We start from the raw sequence: 20,265 nt of genomic DNA on the forward strand, positions 1-20,265 counted from the left end.
CCCTTTGCTTGATTTTTGCTCCGGTGCACTGGCTCCACTTCGTATTGGGCCGGCCCCTTCAAGCTAAAAGGCAAGCCCAACGTTTTTCCGGGCTCACTTTCCGAAATGAGATCTCTTTCCGTGGTCCTCTCGAACAAGCAAAACTGTGTGAAATGCCCGCTCGAAAAAAAAAACTGTGTGAAATGCTACTTCTACTGTACACAAGAAAACAGTCAAAACACTCCGTACATCAGTTTGTATTCAAACATTTCAACAATTCGTTGGGTGTGTTTTGCCCTGTTGTGTCGGGATTAATTTTTTGCCGGTTCTGGTTTTCTTTTGGTGAATCAAATAGACTTTGTTTCTCGCAGAAGACAGCTTCAACAATTAACCAGATTTTTACTGGAAAAGACAACTTTTGGAGATTTATACCCATACGTGATACATAAAACATTTCGGACGTTCCCCGAAGAAAAAAAAAATTGGACACGTCACGCACTCAGCAATGAAGCTTTGAAAAGGCAGGTTATGGATTTATACACTGCAGGCTGATAACATATTGGACGTTAAAATCTCCCCTCATCCTCCAAAACAACATGCTAGAGCTACATGAGAGAAATTCCATCAACATGCTTACAGGAAACTGCATAAAAAAGTACTTCAACAAAGTGCCTCCAGAAATCAGAGTACAAAATCCATCTCTTGCAGAAAACTAGCCTCATGATGAACCGGGCAACTAGCCAATAGCGATGAGCATAGAGACTTGTTAGGACCATATAAATAAGACTGGTGTGTGTGCATATTTTTGTATCAGTATAATCTCAGAATTCGACATGTTCACCAAAACTCATAGACCCAAAAATGCCTGCCTCAATATCTGAATTACTGTGTAAATTCAGAAATCAGTCTGCTGGTGCCTGGTGATATGTTGTGTTTCAGTTTTCAACTAGTCTTGTGTGCCCTCTAAATTTCTTTCGCGATGCCAATATAGATTCTACATCATTGTTCTTGCTATAACATTTGACGAACTCCATCTTTCGCTTCATCAAGTACATCCTCTTCGAAACAGGCTTTAGTCCCGCCGCTTTATAAAGTCACAAACGGCCCTGAAAAGTAATTGAGCAAATAGCCAAATAGTGGGTGTTTCACTTATTATTTTACTATTACTACTAAGGCTGCAACATCAGAAAATTGTAGGCTTCCTAAAATTGAACTCCGGGCATTGTTCTCTTCTTTATTATAAAAAAAGTACTTGCGGAATATTGCTACTGTCAGCTTGTTTTCTACAACATGAATACAGGATTGAGATATTTGACGCATGTCTCACCGCAATAAAACAAGAAGAATCTAACAATGCTATCTGAAGATTCAAGATTCCCAAATATAGGAAAACGTTGAATCTGAAGGATACATGTTCACCATATGTAACTGTCAGTCTTTCGTCTGTCAAATTAAAATTGCAATTGATCATATCACAATCCGCACCATAGTCTAGGTAACAATATGTAACCAAGGGAATGAATTTCTCTTAACATGCTTGGCTACATCACTCTATGCCGAACCGTCGAGCACCCATCCCTTCAACGCGACATCCCTCTTGGAGTAACATCATATTGAACGGTGCATGTTTGTTAACATTAAAGCAAGTACTGCAGAAGTATAATAGTTCAATACTATAAGATATAGTGACCAAAGTAAGCAAATATCTTCATAGCACACAATAGCCACAATCAAAATGGAACAATCAAACTGTACAAGAACTGAAACTAGAGTAACATGCATGGTAATCAAATGATCGACAAGATAATCTGAAGCCTTCTTCTCTGTTTTGATATAGTAAACTTGGTAAACATGATCAACCTTTCCGATCTCAGCTGTTTTGCCAGTTAGTCCTATTAGATCCGGATGAAATTATATGAAAACATAGATACAAAGTGGAGGTTGCATTAGTCTAGGACAAGTTATCAACACTTCAAGGGATGAAAAACATATAGATGTAGAAGTGAAATGCGAAGATGATCAAGGGATGCAAAGTACATGAAGAACATATCACTTGCATAGTGACCAACTTGCTCAACCATATCTATCTCGGGATCAAATGTGATGAAAACTGGCACAATTTCCATCTTAGCTTTTTTCACTGAGAGCAATTACAAGTTCGAGTTATAATGTTTGGCATATATACAGCATCACGACCAAAAATACAGGAAGCGAGAAAAAATAAACTATGTTTGGAACTGTATCTATTTCTGAATACAGTAATTATAGTACTCTAACAAACTTGCTCCAAACTCCGACAGTATCTCTTTCTGAATCAACGGTGATACTATCACAGTCACACCTTCTAAGTTGCAAGGCAAATATGATGATAGTTTCAACTCCTTCAGTTAGTATCTGACAGAATAATGATGCACTGGACAAGGAGGAAAAGGTGATTGGATACAAAATAAGCATTCTCCTTCAGTTAGTATCTGACAGAATAATGATGCACTGGACAAGGAGGAAAAGGTGATTGGATACAAAATAAGCATTTTTCTGACAGCATCATGATGATAAGCATTTTACACAAAAAAAACTATTAACGCAACTGTATCCAAAGCATAGAAATCAACTTCACCTGTCGATTTTATCAATTGCTGCAGCCATCTTCTGAAGTTCATCTGGAAAAATAAAAAATAATTGGTTACCTGTCAGACAACCTGTGAGCCACCCTGGTCAGCAAGCTGAACAGGAACGATCCTCTACAGCTAGAACAGCACCAACAGGTGTGATCTGAACCGTCAATCACGCTCTGGCCCACAGGTCAGACTTCATCAACCAGGTTTAAGTGCTTGCCTCCTTATTAGTCAAGGATGCAACGGTACGATTCCTATAGAACAGATCCTGTTCAAGTAAGGTCGTGCTACTGACCTGAAGAGACTGCTATTTAAGCTTGTAGCAATCCCTCTAAACTTCCGAGGTGGTACTATCTTTCGGCAAATGCTGCCGCCACTGGCCCCGCGTCCCTGCGTTGTTTGATTTTTGCTCCGGTGCACTAGCTGCACTTCGTATTGGGCCGGCCCCTTCAAGCTAAAAAGCAAGCCCAACATTTTTCCGGGCTCACTTTCCGAAATGAGATCACTCTCTGCTGTCCTCTCGAACTGGGAAAACTGTGCGAAATGCTACTTCTACTGCACACAAGAAAACAGTCAAAACACTTCGCACATCAGTTTGTATTCAAAAATTTCAACAATTCGTTGGGTTCCGCTGTTGTGTTGGGATTAATGTTTGCCGCTTCTGGCTTTCTTTCGGTGAATAAAATAGATTATGTTTCTCACAGAAGGCAGCTTCAACAATTACCGGATTTTTAGTGGAAAAGGCAAGTTTTGGGGATTTATACCCTATACGTGATAGTGATACATAAAAAAAATTGGACGTTCCCCGTAGAAGAAAAATGGACGTCACACACTCAGCAATGAAGCTCCGAAGGGCAGGGTATGGATTTGGGGTTGATTTATACACTGCAGGCTGAAAACATTTTAGACGTTCAAATCTCTGCTGATCTTCCAAAACATGCTAGAGCTACATGAGAGAAACTCTATCAACATGCTTACAGGAAACTACATAAAAAATACTTGCACAAAATGCCTCCAGAAATCACACTACAAAATTCATCTCTTCCAGAAAACTAGCCTCATGATTAACATCAGAATTCGACATGTTCACCCCGAAATAGCGATGAGCGTAGAGACTTATTAGGACCATATAAGTAAGACTGGTGTGTGTGCATATTTTTGTATCGGTATAATCTAAGAATTCGACTTGTTCACCAAAACTGGTAGACCCACAATGCCTGCTTCAATATCTGAATTACTGTGTATATTCAGAAATCTGTCTGCTGGTGCCTGGTGATATGTTGTGTTTCATTCAACTAGTCTTGTGTGCTCTCTAAATTTCTCTCGCGGTGCCAATATAGATTCTACATCATTGTTCTTGCTGTAACATTTGATGAACTCCATCTTTGGCTTCATCAAGTACATTCTCTTTGAAACAGGCTTAGTCCCGCTTTATAAAGTCACAAACGGCCCTGAAAAGTAATTGAGCAAATAGCTAAATAGTGAGTGTTTTACTTATTATTTTACTATTAATACTAAGTCTGCAACATCAGAAAATTGTAGGCTTCCTAAAATTGATCTCCGGGCATTGCTCTCTTTTTTAATTATAAGAAAGTATTTGGGGAATATTGCTACTGTCAGCTTGTTTTCTACAATTAATAGGAATACAGGATTGAGATATTCAACGGATTATCTCATCGCAATAAAAGAAGAAGAAACTAACGATGGTATCTGAAGATTCAAGATTCCCAAACATGTTCACCATATGTATCTGTCAAATTAAAATTGCAATTGATCATATCACAATCCGCACCATAGTCTAGGTAACAATATGTAACCAAGGGAATGAACTGCTCTTAATATGCTTGGCTACATCACTCCATGCCGAACCTTCGAGCAGCCATCCCTTCAACGCAACATCCCCCTTGGAGTAACATCATATTGAACGGTGCATGTTTGTTAACATTAAAACAAGTATAATAGTTCAAAACTATAAGATATAGTGACCAAAATAAGCAGATAATTTCAGGTTGCAGATTATTGATTTTCCTTATGATACGACAGAACTCAGTTTTATCATAAAGAAATATCTTCATAGCACACAATAGGCACAATCAAAATGGAAATCAAACTGTACAAGAACTGAGACTAGAGTAACATGCATGATAATCAAATGATCGACAAGACAATCTGAAGCCTTCTTCTCTGTTTTGATTTAGTAAGCTCCGTGATCAAGCTTTCCGATCTCAGTTGTTTTGCCAGTTAGTCCTATTAGATCGGGATGAAATTATATGAAAACATAGATTATAAAGTGGAGGTTGCACAAATCTAGGATAAGTTATCAATACTTCAAGGGGTGAAAAACATATAGATGTAGAAGTGAAATGTGAAGATCATCAAAGGATGCAAAGTACATGAAGAACATATCACTAGCATAGTGACCAACTTGCTCGGCCATATCTATCTCGGGATCAAATGTGATGAAAACTGGCACAATATCGATTTTAGCTTCTTTCACTGAGAGCAATTACAGGTTCGAGTTATAATGCTTGGCATATATATAGCACCACGACCAAAAATACAGGAAGCGAGAAAAAATAAACTATGTTTGGAACTGTATCTATTTCTGAATACTGTAATATAGTACTTTAACAAACTTGCTCCAAACTCCGACAGTATCTCTTTCTGAACCAACTGTGATGCTATCACAGTCACACCTTCTAAGTTGCAAGCGAACATGGTGATAGTTTTAACTCCTTCAGTTAGTATCTGACAACATCATGATGCATTGGACAAGGACGAAAAAGTGATTGGGTACAAAATAAGCATTTCTCTGACAGCATCATGATAATAATAGTTTGACACAAAAAAAACTTATCAACACAACTGTATCCAAAGCATACAAATCAACTTCACCTGCTGATTTTATCAATTGCTGCAGCCATCTTGTGAAGTTCATCTGGACAAATGTAGAGGCAATGCGTGAAACCTTCGCAAGGTGAAATCGAAAGAAAATAAAGCAGAGTTCATTTTTCCAAAGAAACCCTTTTCGCTGAAGCCTTTCCCATTATGGTTCAGAATCTTTAATGGTTCGCCAAACGCTACAGTGCCTACTGATGGTTCTTTTGCTTCACACAAAAATTGGGTCTATTCTTCAATTATGGGAAATATTGGTCAGGGGAAAGCCATGATAAATTCAACAACATACACAAGCAGGAATACAAGGAGACGAGGCTTCCTTTTATGTAGATTAAAACTCTAATGCTACACCTGTCCTCATCTGTATAATGAATGCTAAATAAAATTAGATACGACTTTTCTGAACCCAGTGAGGAACTCGCCTATAAGGCCTTAGAACTCCGTGTCAAATATGATTTGAAGACAGTGTGCTGGCATTGGTTCCACTGATCTACAAGGGGCTCTGCTGATGTGTCAAGGAAGCGAGATAAGAACAGGATGACAACATGTACATCTCCTATTCAATGGGTTTAATCCTGCTGTTCTTCCGAAGCATACAGGTGTAAAATGCAGCAACTTAGAAAGCAGCTCGAGTGATTACAGAGACAATATAAATGGATCTCTGTTCTTCAGCATTATTATCAGATTTACTTATGTAATTGCCTAGTCAGGCACCTACAGTACAAGGCAAACAAGTTACGAACACATCATATATCTGATATATGGTGCCGGACAGAATCCAGTAGCTACAGTATTTATCATTACATGGCATAAGTTTGTTGCGCACAATCAACAGCGCAAATTGACTTGGTACAACAGGAAACAGGCACGAACAACTCACCATAGTTAACTGGAGTAGTAATCGACCTTCAGTGTGATATGATGCTTCTTCTCTCCTTGCGCTAGTACACAACTGACTGCCCTCAAGAGCCCACTACCTGTCAAATTTGTGCATCTGGTTTCAGGAGACGTCGCACTCACCTCTTCTCCGACGGGTTCCCCGGCGTCCGCTGGATCAGATTCCCCGGTCTGTCGCCCACCGCCACATCCGCCCCGCTCACACCGGGCGCCGCCGCAGTTTACGAGACTCTGAAGTGTGAATCGAGCGGCATCAAGCTCGTAGGAGAAACGAGGGGGTGGATATCGAACGCATGTATCGCCGTCGTCTCTACTCCTCCACCGTGAAATCTTGTTTTTCGACTAGAGATAATTACGTTCCGATGACTAGAGAACCATAATTTAGGATTAGATTTGGTTGGGGTGCGCCAGGCACCGGGCAGTAGTGCAACGCCCGGGCGACACGCGAGGACCCCAGTGGCAAGCCACTGTGGTGGGCCCTCCCCCACAAAAAATAAATTTAATATCGTTGTGGGCATATGGCCCACATATCAGATATTAAACTGATAAGAACAGATACTACACTTGATCTTAGCCAAAAGGCCGAGAAAGGTATGCTTTTCACCGCTGCCCTCCGCCTCCTTTTATAGCTCCCTCGACCGCCTCTTCTCTGTCCGGCAGCGAGGTGGGACTAAACGGTCGAGCAGCAGCGCAGAGCTTGGGCGAGCAACCAGCGAGCTTCTGCGCCTCCCGTTTGGGCTCCAAGGAGCCCAATAAGAAGACCACGGCCCATTTTGATGGCTTACGTTGCCAGAGAGTACAAGGCATCCTTCGGTTGTTCGAGTTGGGCTGCTGTTTAGGCAGTCAAGCAATGTCCCGATAATCTGTGTTTATTCCTCATGTTTCTTCAGTAGTCACGGCGGAGGCTTTGGCCATGCTCAGTCGTTTAAATCTTGCTAATTCCTTGGGATGTAATGCAATTGAAGCGGAGTCAGATTCAATGGACGTAATACAACTATGCTCGGGGGAGGACAGGATATGGGATGAAGACATTGCGATTTATTCAGACATATGTACACAATCTGCAAGTATAGGGAAGGTCGAATTTAAACGTTGTGGAAGAGATGTGAATGTTGCAGCTCATAATATAGCTAGTAATATTTTTTTTCTCAGTTTTCTTGTAATTGGATCGATGAACCACCTATCTTTTTTTTTACTTCAATCTCTTCTAAACGATGTAACTGTTATTTGATATTAATAAAACTAGCCATGATGGCCTTCCATAGAAAAAAAAAGCAATGCCAGATCTAGTCGGCATATGAACAATCATTGGGACCTCGAACTCTTGTCATTCATCATCTGTACTAAAATGTCGTGAATGGGGGAAGATATATCAGATTACTAGGTTCCTCTTTATGTTACTAGCCAGTTCGTGTATCCCCACTGCTTATTCAGAGGTCCCATATATGTGTCACTAGTGATCTCAGAAAAATAGTGTCACTTACGATCTCAGAAAAATAGTGCCACTAGCTACTTTATTATTATCCTTGATCTCAGAAAAAAGGTTTTGTTCTTGATTCAGAGCGAGCCAGTTCTCACATGTCTGAGATTTGACAAAATTTGGATGTATCTGCATATTAGATAGTGTCTAAATACATCCAAATTTTGGCAAATCTCAGACAACTTTGGTGGGACAGAGGGAGTATATAAACTCCATGTTTTAAACATGAACTGCATAGCTATTTCTCAGGGGGCACATAAGCACACGCTTTATATGTACAATCGTTTCTGTCAATAACCAAATACCAGACCACTGAAGTCGCCATGTCCAGGTAAATTATGTTACACAGGAAGGAAAACCAAACAGAAGCAAACTTCCAGCAAAAATTGCATATACCACATCCAGTGCTGCAGTTCCATGATGAGCCGATTATCTACAAGTAACTTACTCCGCATACTTCTTCATATGCGTAGCGAGCTCATGCGGAGCTCCCCGCTTGCATGAACCTCCTTGACTCTCTTATCATATTCATCCTCCTCTTCCTCCTCCTTCTCTTCTGGCCTGTCTTCCTCTTGCTTGTCTTCCTCGTCATCTGAACACTCGTCACCCCAGCCATAGCTTGGCCTGGATGACTTTGGCATAGTCCTTGCCTCTTGGACAATCTTCATGATTTCTTCTGAAGTCTGCTCCGAGAAAGAAGGAACGCCATTATCCCTCCTGTAGTACATAGCTTGCGCCGTCTCCGTCAGCTCCCTTGGCAGGTTCTTCAAGAACCATGGATGACTCTTTATCTCCCTCATTGTGATTCTCTGGACAACATTCAAATTACCACGTCAACACTATGTCACCTGATATTAAACGTGACGACCTTTCCTAAATGGGACAGGTGAAGGAAACAGGCTGAGGTCATTACCCTCGCTGGACTTTGATGAAAGATACGGGACATAAGCTGTTTGCATTCCATGGATATGTGGACATGGTCTGGTATAGTATAACTCACGGACATTATTTTCTGCAGATGAAGAGCAAGCGTGATGAGAGCTATGTGAGGTGCAAAAAGAAAACCTGTAGACATGTATAGGAGATATCTACTCATAAGTCTAGCTTGGTACCTGAATGGTCTTGCGTATATTCTTGGGGTCATCTGGGTCTTCAAATGGGTAGGCTCCCACAAGCATGACATAAAGAGTCACTCCACAGGACCATACATCTGCAAGCTACATTAACAAGGATCCATTTCTGCTAATGAGTACACCTGAATAATAATAATCTCATATAACAATAACAAATATTCATTAGGATGAAGGACAAGAGTTCAGGGCTAAATATAATCTGTTATCAGTCTGTCCCTAAATATAACACGTTTTGGGAGTTCTTGAATTCCCATAACTTCTTATATTTAGGAGGGGAGGGAGTATGTGACAATATGATTGACATTGTTTACTTTCATTTATGCTAATACCATGTGGTTTTGATATAAGTGTTCTAAATATTACGTAATCATACATGAAATTGTGTTGACTTTGGGGTGCCAAGACAAAGAATCATAATGGGACTTATACTTGATCGACAGAATCACTTCCATCTAGTGCAGTCCTGTCCTGCTATTGCATTACCCAGTTAGCCTAAATGCAGGTTCCTTGCATTGCTAAATAAGTTTCCACTTCCTAGGTGGCTTAGCATACTTAATTCATGTAAGATTAGCCTAAATGCAGTTTCCTTGCATTGATATAACAACATTGCAGAAAATTTGAGGCATAATCAGGATAGCTCATCTAACATAAGAAAAACTATAAGCAAAGTACACTCAACAAGTTGAGCAAGAAGTACCAAGGTGACAAACAGAGTCAGCAATACTGTTTCAAGTCGACAAGATGCCCACTGGCTGGCGGGGCAGCTACTGGGGTACAAACAATAAGTCGATACTATAAACTACTATGTACTTATGGTCCTACAATGGTCTCGTGATCTTTTAAAAGAAGCTTTAAATGTACAAAAGCCACGACGGTTCAAGTAGCATCGATAAATTCTGTGGTACCAAATTGAGAAGCTAATTTTGGCTTGCTCGATGATCGTTCTTCAGTGTCCTGATATTTTAAGCATTTGTTTTTTGGGTGGGAGACTATTTTAGGCTAGTTAAAGGTCAAGGCTTTCAAGTTCACCTAGGACTAGGACATGCTTAGTAAATAGAAAACTAACATCAGATTCCACTCTGAAACTTCAAAGGTATGTTAGAACATAGATTAGCAAAACCAACCTGGACATACAGATGACCCTACCCCAGTAGTCATAGTTAATATTTAAAGCAAAATAACTAAGCTGCCCTTACAGTCACTGGGTCAATCAGGAAACACCAATATGACAAAAACTAAGTGAAACAAACATGGCAATACTATAGCTCTCCATTCTTGTGAAAGCTATGGAATAAAGCCCACCATTTGCATCATACGCGCCAATATGATGGATCTTTCTACTAGGCCATGACATTGCATTGCCTACAATGTGGACGAGAATTATACGTTCTTGCATAGTAGTTGGACTGTGCGCTAGATATGTAATTGGTAGAGGTCTATTGCTATAAGTGTAGTGTGCTCTAAAATGTAGTTTCCGTAGAGTAGTGGCTAACTGGAAGCCATGAAAGTAGGCTGCAGAAAAAATCACCACAAACAGGGGTTGTATAAAGGACTTTAAGTTTTACTGGAAATCCTATCTATGAATGATAAAGTTATTAAAACAAGAAACAAGAATCCAAAATTTTCATTGACAGTTAAAAGGTGAGCCATCTCGTAGGAACATGGAGAATCTGTAGGATAAGAACCTATTATCTGGATGGATGGTCTGCGTTCATCAAATAGTCCACTCCACTTTTCGTGTCAACATCCTTTGTTGTACATCTTACCTCGGGAAACCAAACAGAAGATGTTCCAGCACCTCATGCTGACAGTGACTCCTCATCAGACAGATGCGTTCATCAAGGGAATTTCAGATCATCTGTTGGTCCAATGTTTGTGGTATTTTTAAAATAAAATTAACGAATTATCCATACAATTTAATGAATAAAACTAAAGATGAAGTATTTCCTAAGGTCCTTTCCCTGCTTATGTAAACTTTTGGAAGAGACTCCTTTAGCCTTGGAGTGCCCGGTCATCCAAGCTAACTTTAGATTAAATTGAGATGCCAAGCATATGTAACGTCACAATCATGGACACATGTGCATCCACTAAGTGGTTGAGAAGTTTAACTAGCATCAAGGCAGCAACTATTCTATCCACCTGGAAAGACTTGGTGGATCAACAATAATATGCTCAAATACTCCCAGGTTTCAGCCATGCCGTGAGTTAAACTTGCATACTATATTTTGCATATGGAAACAAGAACATAAAAGAGAATTTGCACATACAATGATTAGAAAAGAGGTTTGTTCCAGTGACCTAACAAGATTAACTTGCAAAGTGCTAACAGACGCAAGATGCAAAAAAATGTCATAACACGGTAACTTTTTTGCAAGCTCACCTTTCCATCATACTCCCGGCGAGATAGCACCTCTGGTGCAATATATGCTGGCGTCCCTACTGCTGATTTGGGCCTTGAATGCAATACTGACGACTGAACCAGAAATGGGAAAAACATTTTCTGTGAGAATTTACAGATGTCAATGAGTTTAAGGTTGAATACATGAGTTCAGGAACAACCTTGGAGTAGCCAAAATCGCATATTTTGAGGCGAGGAGCTGCGCTGCCATCCAAGAGAACATTCTCCAGCTTCAAATCTCTATGGCATATTTGCTGGTACACGTGGCCCAAGAATTAAGTAATTAGAAATATACAGTACACTAGAGATTTGTTTATTCGTAAGAGTGCAGATGGTTTACACTGAAGCCAGCAATTGATTTAAGAAAACTTGAAATGCTGTAGTAATTTTGTGCTTAAGGAAAGCGGCTTCTATTTTGAATGTAGATTAACATAAGAATAATCTTTGCTCGTGTGTTTCGTACCATGTGATGGCAGTAGCTCACACCACAGATTAACTGCTGAAAGAAATACCTGGCCTGCATGAAGCAAAAAAAAAACATTAAGTATTGCTCTTCCACCCAAAGAGCTAAGATCAGAAAACTGAAGAAATAAATCACTAGACCTCGTCCTCACTGAACCGCCCACGATCACAGATGCGCTCAAACAGCTCCCCACCTGCTGCGAACTCCATGACGATCATCAGATTTGTTGGCGTCAGTACCACCTGCAGAATTAATTTCCCCCAGAACAATTAAAATCATGTGCGCGTGCTTCAATAAGGAGCTACTACTCCATTAAAATCATGTGCGTGTGCATGAATGAGCAGTAAAGCCATCAGGAGGATCTGATTCCTTGTTCCGTTAAAATTTTGCTACTACAGGGCGAACAGAATGATATGCCTATGTGCTTGGAGCAAATAATTGCCACGGGAAACATGTCCCACGACCAGGCGCATCTGTAACGTTAGATTCCATGCCTAAATCACACGGATAAAAGGGGAACGGTATGAAACGAATTGAGGAAAGGGGAACACGGGAAAGGAGGTATCATGCGGGAAACATCAAGGAAAATTAGGTGGCAATCAAGAGATTCCCCGGTACATGCAGTTGAGAGAATTTGTTTTACAAATATTATTAACAAAACTTCGCCCGCGCCGTTTTTAGAGAACCCGGTATAAACATGAGACAATTTCTGACGAAAACGGGACCAGAATGTTTTCAAAAAATTACAGATACTAGAACAAATTGGGTCATGTGGACGACGAAGGAAGGAACGAAGGAACTGACCTCCTTGAAGCGGATGATGTTGGGGTGGCGCAGCGAGCGGTGGTTGATGATCTCCCTGTACACATTCTCGTCAATCTGCTCAAGGGCACAGATCCCCCAAAACGGGCGATTAAAATCCACCGGACCGAGCAAGCCGTCCCAAATACAGTACTACTACGGAATAATTATTTGAAAAACAAAATAGGTGGAGAAGGCAGGCAGGCAGGCAAGGTAGCAAACAAACAAAAGGAAGGAACGAACCCGGTGGCCGCGCTCGATGCACTTGACGGCGACGAGCTCGCGGGTGTCGCGGTTGCGCATGAGGCGCGCCACCCCGAAGTTGCCCGACCCTATGTCCCGCACCGTCTCGTACTTCTCCATCCCCTCCGCCGCCGCTCCTCCGGCTCCGGCTCCGGGCGGGCCCCGCGCGTCGGCGGCCTCCCGTGCGCGTGCGGTCTCCAGCGAGCCCGTGGGGCCCACGCCGGCCGCAGCCGCGGGGGGAGGCGGCGGTCCCGGAATCTCCGGCGGCGGCGGCTGCGCCCGGCGGCGGGAGGAGGACCGGCGCGGGGAGGAGGTGCGGGCGGTCGGTCGGTCGGTAGGCTGGTTGGGTGCCGTGCGTCGCGTCGATGGTGGATGGTGGTGGTGGCGCGTGTGGGGGCGGGGCGTGGGCGTGTGGCGCGGGCGGGGGATTATATAGTTTGGAGGCGGATCGCGGGCAGTGCCAGGCGGAAGGAAGAAAGGAAGGTGAGAGGGGATGTCCGGTGGGCCACGCCGCCGGCCGTCCGCGTCACGCACCGTGGCCACCGGGCCCAGCTGCCTGCCTCTGCCTGCCTGGCTGGCCGCGATTCGCCGCTGGATTCGATGTCTCTAATTTGGTTTTTGCTCAAGCTTTTTTCTTTGATCAAGGGGAAATATCCTGCTGAAGTAGAGAGGGGAAAAAGAGGAAAATATCCATTTGGTATCCGGCCATGTACCTGTGCCCATCACAGGAATGATCCCACTAGGTTAGTATAATAAATGATCACCTAATTAGATCACAACGTTCTCACATCGTCTTCAAACCTTTGTTTATCTTTGCCTGCAGCGAACTGACGCCTGTGCCTTCCAATTGTTCGAGCTACCAGAGAGATGCCTTTTCCTCAGCCACTTTTGCTCTTTCTTCCGCTGGGATTTGATTCATAACAAATGTCACGGTTTTAGTTAATTTAAAACTAAAATCACGACACTTATTATTGGTCAAAGAGAATATAGCTTTGAAAACGGCGGGATGATTGGTATTAGAAATGTTCCTACTGCATGCTCATGGTCACAGGTTTTACAAGCCTAGGCGAAAATGTCTGCCATACTGTTTTTCTGCATAAATTAATATAAAAAAGGGAGCACCTGGAGCTCAGTCGACTGAGACTTATTAAATCTCAGTCGACTGACGTCATCACGTTTTCTGGGTCAAAAACTGACTCACATCCAGCACGATATGGCCCTGTACAAAAAAATTCGGCTCCCTTTGGGCCTGTACAAATTAATCTTTCTTTCTTTGACGTTGTTGGGCCTGTATTACAATTGGGCCTCGTTACCTGTCATTGTGTCTTGACGCTGAAGAAAACTTGCTGACCAGAACGAGATCCTATGCCAAAAATACCCCTCAACCACTCCCTTCCATCATCCTCTCTCTCACGAAAGTGAACCCCTGATGAGAAAGAACAGCAGATCAGATCTGACGAAAAATCATGAGTAGCAAAGATGTTCTCCATAATTCCTTCTGGTCTAAAATCACAGATCTGAGTACCGAACGAGGATCAACTACTTACCCAGGTCAGACAACCCATAAAATCCTTTTGTTCAAAAAAAGTTTCTCCTGTCTTCTCTTGTTAGAACCTGCACGAAAATGATGAATGAAAAACGTAACTATGCTCCTTTATTTTCTGTAGTTCCATTTGATGCATCAGAAAAGACTTCATGCCAGAAAACAGGAGGCTCAATTACTTACACAGGTCAGGAAAACCTTTTCTTTTAAAACAGGTTCTCTCTTCTCTTGTAAGAACCTGCACGAAAATGATGAATGAAAAAATGGATCTATGCAACTTGATTTTCCTGTATTTTTCAGATCATGCATCAAACAAGACTCCATACATCAGACACGATTTTCCGACTGATTTCCCAACAGTACAAACTGACGGAGAAGATAACAACACATACCAGAGTATGACATGAGACAAGTTCATTCCTGATGTTTGCATCTACCTTGTTGAAACAAGTTTCTTAGTATATATTTGTGGAGCCTGACAAATTTTAAAATCTCTGAACTATTTCAGGCATAATGCAGAACTATGGAAATTACTTGATAGGATCAGAATCACATACAGTACAGGTAATGCACCTTGATCCATACTGTATTGTTGCTACTCATTGGCTAGTGTCACTTTAGATAGTAAGAATTGAGGACCTAGTGTAGCTAAAGTTCAAAGGCAAAAAATAGACAGATGCAACTTTATTTTTTGCTATCATTTCCGAAAAGAATTTCAAGATGCCAACCACATGTAAGTACAGATGTGCTCATATAAAGGTTATGTAACTACAGAGGGAAAGTATTCAGTCATTTACCACCAAGTCTTTCACATTCTTCTTTGCACTGGTTCGCGGGTAGCACATGGCATCAGGGTCCCACATACTGGAACTGCAAATAAAAATCATAGGCTGACAGCAACATAAAAAATATATTTTCAATTGTGACAGTAGCATAACATTACAAATTGACAGTTTGTACCGTTATTTTTCACCAAGTAGCCTGCATCTGCCAGTAAGAAGAGAAATTGACCATCATTTTCCAACTACATGTACAGACAGCAAATGAACACCGAAAAAGCGAAGGATGTCAAGTTTACAGCACACAATCTTATATTGGTAGCCAATTTTTATGTTCAAAAGTAAAACTGCACCCTCCTAGATCATGCTAGCAATGCACATAAGATTACTGTCTGTGCTCCGAAGAAAACCTTCACCAAGTAGCTCTCCAACTGAAGCACTTCATCAACAAAGTCTAGTTGTTTACTGGAGCGCATCTTTGCATTCAGACATGTGTAAAAATGACCGCACATAACACAAGGATCAGAAACACATACAGTACAGGGAAAAACAAACTTGATGCTAATGTATTGTTGTTATAATGGCCCTTGTTATAATACATTACATTTTTTGGGGGACTTGGCATGCATTCAAATTGGACATTCATTTTTAAAAAAAGTATGGGCTTAGTTACCTAAGATTTTTTGTTTTGTCACATTAAACAGAACAAAAGTAATTCAACTATGTTTGCCAGTTAAGGTAAAATTTACCTTGAAATCTGAAATTAATACTTTGAAGTAGCTTTGACAAAATTGCTATTGTGTGCAGCAATTCTCGGATGCTGGTGTGCGCGAACAATCCGCGAAAGGTTCCTGCAACAGTCATGAAGAAGCAGACATTGTGAGTAGCTTGTGAAAAAACATTACAAATTGACCATCTAAAAAAATAGCTTTTACCACTTGACAGTATAAAAATCTTGTCTCTGTATTCTTGTGTAGATGAATTTCTCACAAGATGGAAGCATGTCATACACTCAGATGTTGCTAGGAGTAGAAAGCACAGCAGATTATTACAATCCATTTGTCCAAGGTCCAATGGGTGCTGAGGTATTTAAATTGTTGTTTGGACATTGTATAACAAGAATTTATTTGTATTTCGTTCATCTCATTGCAATGTTATGTTTTTTTTTAAATGCAGAACAAATTATTCATGATCACTGGTAGATATTCAGATAGCAACAATGGCATGTCTCAAGAAAACCGATCAGTCATACATGACACAAGTATGGAAAATTCTTGTGGTTGGAACTTTCAGAATATCACATCGGATAGTGCGAATCAAGACAGGTTTTATCCCGAAGATCCAATTGTTCAAGAAGATAATGTTCATGTTTCCTCTCAGACAAGCTATGACAAACATTCAAAAGAAAACCCAAACAACATGGATCCAGAACTTCATGATTCAGATGATGACATTGAAGAAGCAGCACCACATTATGACATATTTGGTGAAGATCTACCTAATGCAAGCAGTGAAAGTCGCGTAAATCTTGGCAGCAATAATGATGAAGGAAAAACAACAGAGGGTGAACTAACAGAAGAAGATATTGTTACTTTCCTAGAGAATGAAGAAGCTAAATCAGATGCAAAAACAAGCAGTCAAGAAGTTCGGGATCATCATGCTCCTCACCTTGATATGCAATTTCCTTCTGATGATGCAGCTTATAAGTTCTTCAATGAGTATGCTTCAATATGTGGCTTTTCTATTGCCAAGGCAGGAAATTACCATGGAAGGAAAGGTGGAAATACAGGGCACACCCGTGTGACATTTGTGTGCAACCGTGCAGGGAAGCCTGTGGATGAAGAAACTCTAGAAAAAATAAGGAAACAAAAACAATTAAGGAAACAAGAGAGGACAGGGGTTGTTCCCGCGGAAAGAAGAGCAAGGAGTAATAAGATAGAACACACAGGTTGCCTAGTTAAAATGGTTGTTTCATTAAAGAATGGAAATTGGTTGGTAATTTCAGTGCACCTTGAACATAACCATGAACTAAGTCCACCGCAGGAGACAAAATTCCTGAGATCCCATAAGAGCATGACAGAAGATGAGCAGTTGTTCATCCGCACATTTGCCTCTGTGAAGCTTCCACCAAGGAAAATTATGTCAATCCTCTCTTACCTGAGAGGTGGTGATGTACCTTACACAAAGAAGCATGTTAGCAATGTGCAAACAAGCAATAAGAAATGAGTGCAAGCTAAATGACATGACGCGGGTCCTTGATTATTTCCGTAAAAGAAAAGAAGATGATCCTAGGTTCTACTACAATTTTAAACTTGGTGAGGGCAACAAAGTTCTAAGTCTCTTCTGGTCTGATGGAAACTCACGGAGGATGTATGAGTTGTATGGAGATTGCATCAGCTTTGACACAACATACAAGACCAACAGATACAACCTACCGTTTGCTCCATTCGTAGGTGTAACCGGACATGGTCACACTTGCCTATTTGCTTGTGCAATTATACAGAATGAGACAGCGGAATGTTTCACTTGGTTATTTGAAGAGTTCCTTAATTGCATGGGTAACAAATCTCCACAGACAATCATAACAGACCAGTGCGTATCTATGGCTACATCGATTCCTCAAGTGTTCCCTAAGACAGTTCACAGAAATTGCTTCTTCCACATAAGGAAAAAATGTGATGAAAAGTGTGGTAGATCATTTGCTACAAAACCTAACTTACATGCAGAAGTCTCAGATATTCTATGCAATTCTCTGACCATTGAAGAATTTGAGTATCTTTGGCAAGATATGGTTCAGAAATATGATGTTGGACACATAAAATACTTCAATGCAATGTGGAAAAACAGGGCAAAATTTGTCCCTGTATACTTCAAGAAGGATTTATTTCCTTTTCTTCATTCTACAGCTAGAAGTGAGGGGACTAATTCAGTTTTCAAGGACAACGTTGGTTCAACTTACAGTGTTATAAGTTTCTTGGGTGAGTACGAGAGGATCACTAAAGAAATCGAGGAGAAGGAAAGAGAGCAGGACTCAATCACAAGAACTACTACACCTGATTACTGGGTGAAGAGTGAAATTGAGTATCAGGCTGGCAGAATGTACAACCGGCAAATATTTTACAAGTTTCAGAGACAGCTAGGTTTTACAGCTAAACTGCATGTTGATGAAATTATTAAAAATGAAAGATATGCACAAGACAAGAATGCTTGCAGAAAAGGACTTCAGGTCTCGGAGGTTTGTTGTACTGGTTAATCTACCAACTGAAGACTTTTCTTGCATTTTCTGCAAATTTCAGAAGGATGGTATACTTTGTAGCCACATACTTCGTGTACTTGTAAATCTCAACATTTCAGAACTACCAGCAAAGTACTTCATTGAAAGGTGGAAGCCACAAGACAGGAAGGTAGTGAGAGACAAGCAGTACAATGTACCTTTGGAGCTCACAGAGAAGAACCGGCACCTCAGGTTTACTCTGTTGACAAAAAGGCTGGTTGATATTGCATCTGAAGGTTCGCGTGATAACGAACGTTATCTCTTGGTAGTAAAAGAAGCTATTCAGATAGAGGCAAAGTTAGATGCAATAAATGCAGCTCAGGAAGAAGCAGACAAGCAAAAGAAAAATGGGAATCAGACAGAGAACATACGTCCCGATGTAGTTGATGATGGTTTCGGTGCAACCCTTGAGAATCCCGATGTAGCTAAACCAAGAGGAAGGCCTACGAGTAACGGGACGACAGAAACCTTTAGCTGAGGAATTCCGTTCAAAGCAGAAAATAACGTGTAGCCATTGTGGATCACATGCGCATAATATTGCAGGTTGCGACATGAAACACCTAGACAAGTCATGTTTTCCGAAGAAGTCAACAAGCAAGAAAACTTCAGGTTTAACACTTACTTACTTACTCTGTCATTTAAAAATATGAGAAGTAAAAGGATTCAAAATTAATATGCAAAAAAAGAATATATATTACCGTGTCTTAATTTCAGTATTAATCTTTTGCAGCTCCTAATTCAAGTAAAAAGCGATAGACTACTGGCAGCACAGAGAATAGCAAATCGAAGAAAAAATCAAAGGCGCAAGACAGTCCACTTGTGCTCTGAGGGCTTGATGAAGTGAAGCATGCAGTTTGCATTTCCAAAAATTTGTTGGAGAAACTATTTGTTCATAAGGAACCTATCCGCATCTGTAATTTAACAAAGTTGAAATTTATAACATGGGATAGTCATTGGTTTCAGAATGCTTTGTTCAATTGCAATTAGGTTTGTTGCATGAAAATTATGACAGGTTATGAAAGTTTATAGCATGTAGTGACTGTAACAACTTGCTTATGTTTTGCTAAAAAAGAAAGGAGGCGTGATGTGCACCGCTATGTTCACCTGGGAGCTTACAGGATCAGTGTTAGCTTCTCACAGCTGTCGTTAACAGCTTATATATACATTGCGATAACCATAAAAAAGCAGTTACCTGCAATTACAAAACCCAGGTGTCAGTTAACCTAGGAATTATCACAAAAATGTCAGTAAAAAAGGTACCAACACTGAAAAGAGAGAGAAAACATAACATTGGAGTACATAAGAAAATGTTTTGTATATAGCACGGGTGCTTAATGTAGACTCATAGTACAGAGGAAACAACGTTGGTTCAACTTACCGTTATTTTCAATGAGAAAACTACAAAAAGCTAGCTTATTAAAAAGAAGTAGAAAAACAAAATGGCTTGTGCCATGTATTTGTCTGATATATATGAAATGACTAGTATGAAACAACTACACATATATCATGAAATAACGAGTAGAAAAAAAGGAAGTTTACCCTGTTGTCTCTGTCGAAAATTAACCACAACCTGCATTTAAAATGCTCAAGTGCAACACGACATGCATGGTAAAAAAAGCCATGGACATGAAACATGCATCCTATAGTGTCAGATTCAGTTCCCAGGTTCCATTATGCTATTCAAAAATAGGCACAGGGCATTCTCGTCTGACAACTAAAAATAAAAATAATGGTCCTCTTAATTCATAAATTATGCCTATAT

At 40.7% G+C, this 20,265-nt stretch overlaps 1 protein-coding gene and 2 non-coding genes across 3 annotated transcripts; all 3 read right to left on the reverse strand.

The window, feature by feature from the left end:
- Positions 1–2,663: 2,663 nt before the first annotated feature.
- Positions 2,664–2,880, reverse strand: LOC124658594. Its single transcript, XR_006989308.1, has one exon. It is a non-coding gene; the product is annotated as a small nucleolar RNA U3 (small nucleolar RNA).
- Positions 2,881–6,786: 3,906 nt separating this feature from the next.
- Positions 6,787–6,984, reverse strand: LOC124658614. Its single transcript, XR_006989322.1, has one exon. It is a non-coding gene; the product is annotated as a U2 spliceosomal RNA (small nuclear RNA).
- A 1,087-nt stretch (positions 6,985–8,071) lies between these two features.
- Positions 8,072–13,057, reverse strand: LOC124655284 (serine/threonine-protein kinase SAPK4). Its single transcript, XM_047194203.1, has 9 exons — positions 12,908–13,057; positions 12,668–12,742; positions 12,004–12,105; positions 11,864–11,917; positions 11,562–11,654; positions 11,383–11,475; positions 8,982–9,086; positions 8,783–8,881; positions 8,072–8,678 (listed from the first exon to the last, which is right to left on the reverse strand). Exons 1-9 carry the CDS (start codon positions 13,025–13,027, stop codon positions 8,331–8,333), a joined length of 1,089 nt encoding a protein of 362 aa, XP_047050159.1. The 5' UTR covers positions 13,028–13,057; the 3' UTR covers positions 8,072–8,330.
- Positions 13,058–20,265: the final 7,208 nt, after the last annotated feature.

Source organism: Lolium rigidum, chromosome 5 (assembly GCF_022539505.1).
Source record: "Lolium rigidum isolate FL_2022 chromosome 5, APGP_CSIRO_Lrig_0.1, whole genome shotgun sequence".
Lineage (NCBI taxonomy): Eukaryota > Viridiplantae > Streptophyta > Magnoliopsida > Poales > Poaceae > Lolium > Lolium rigidum.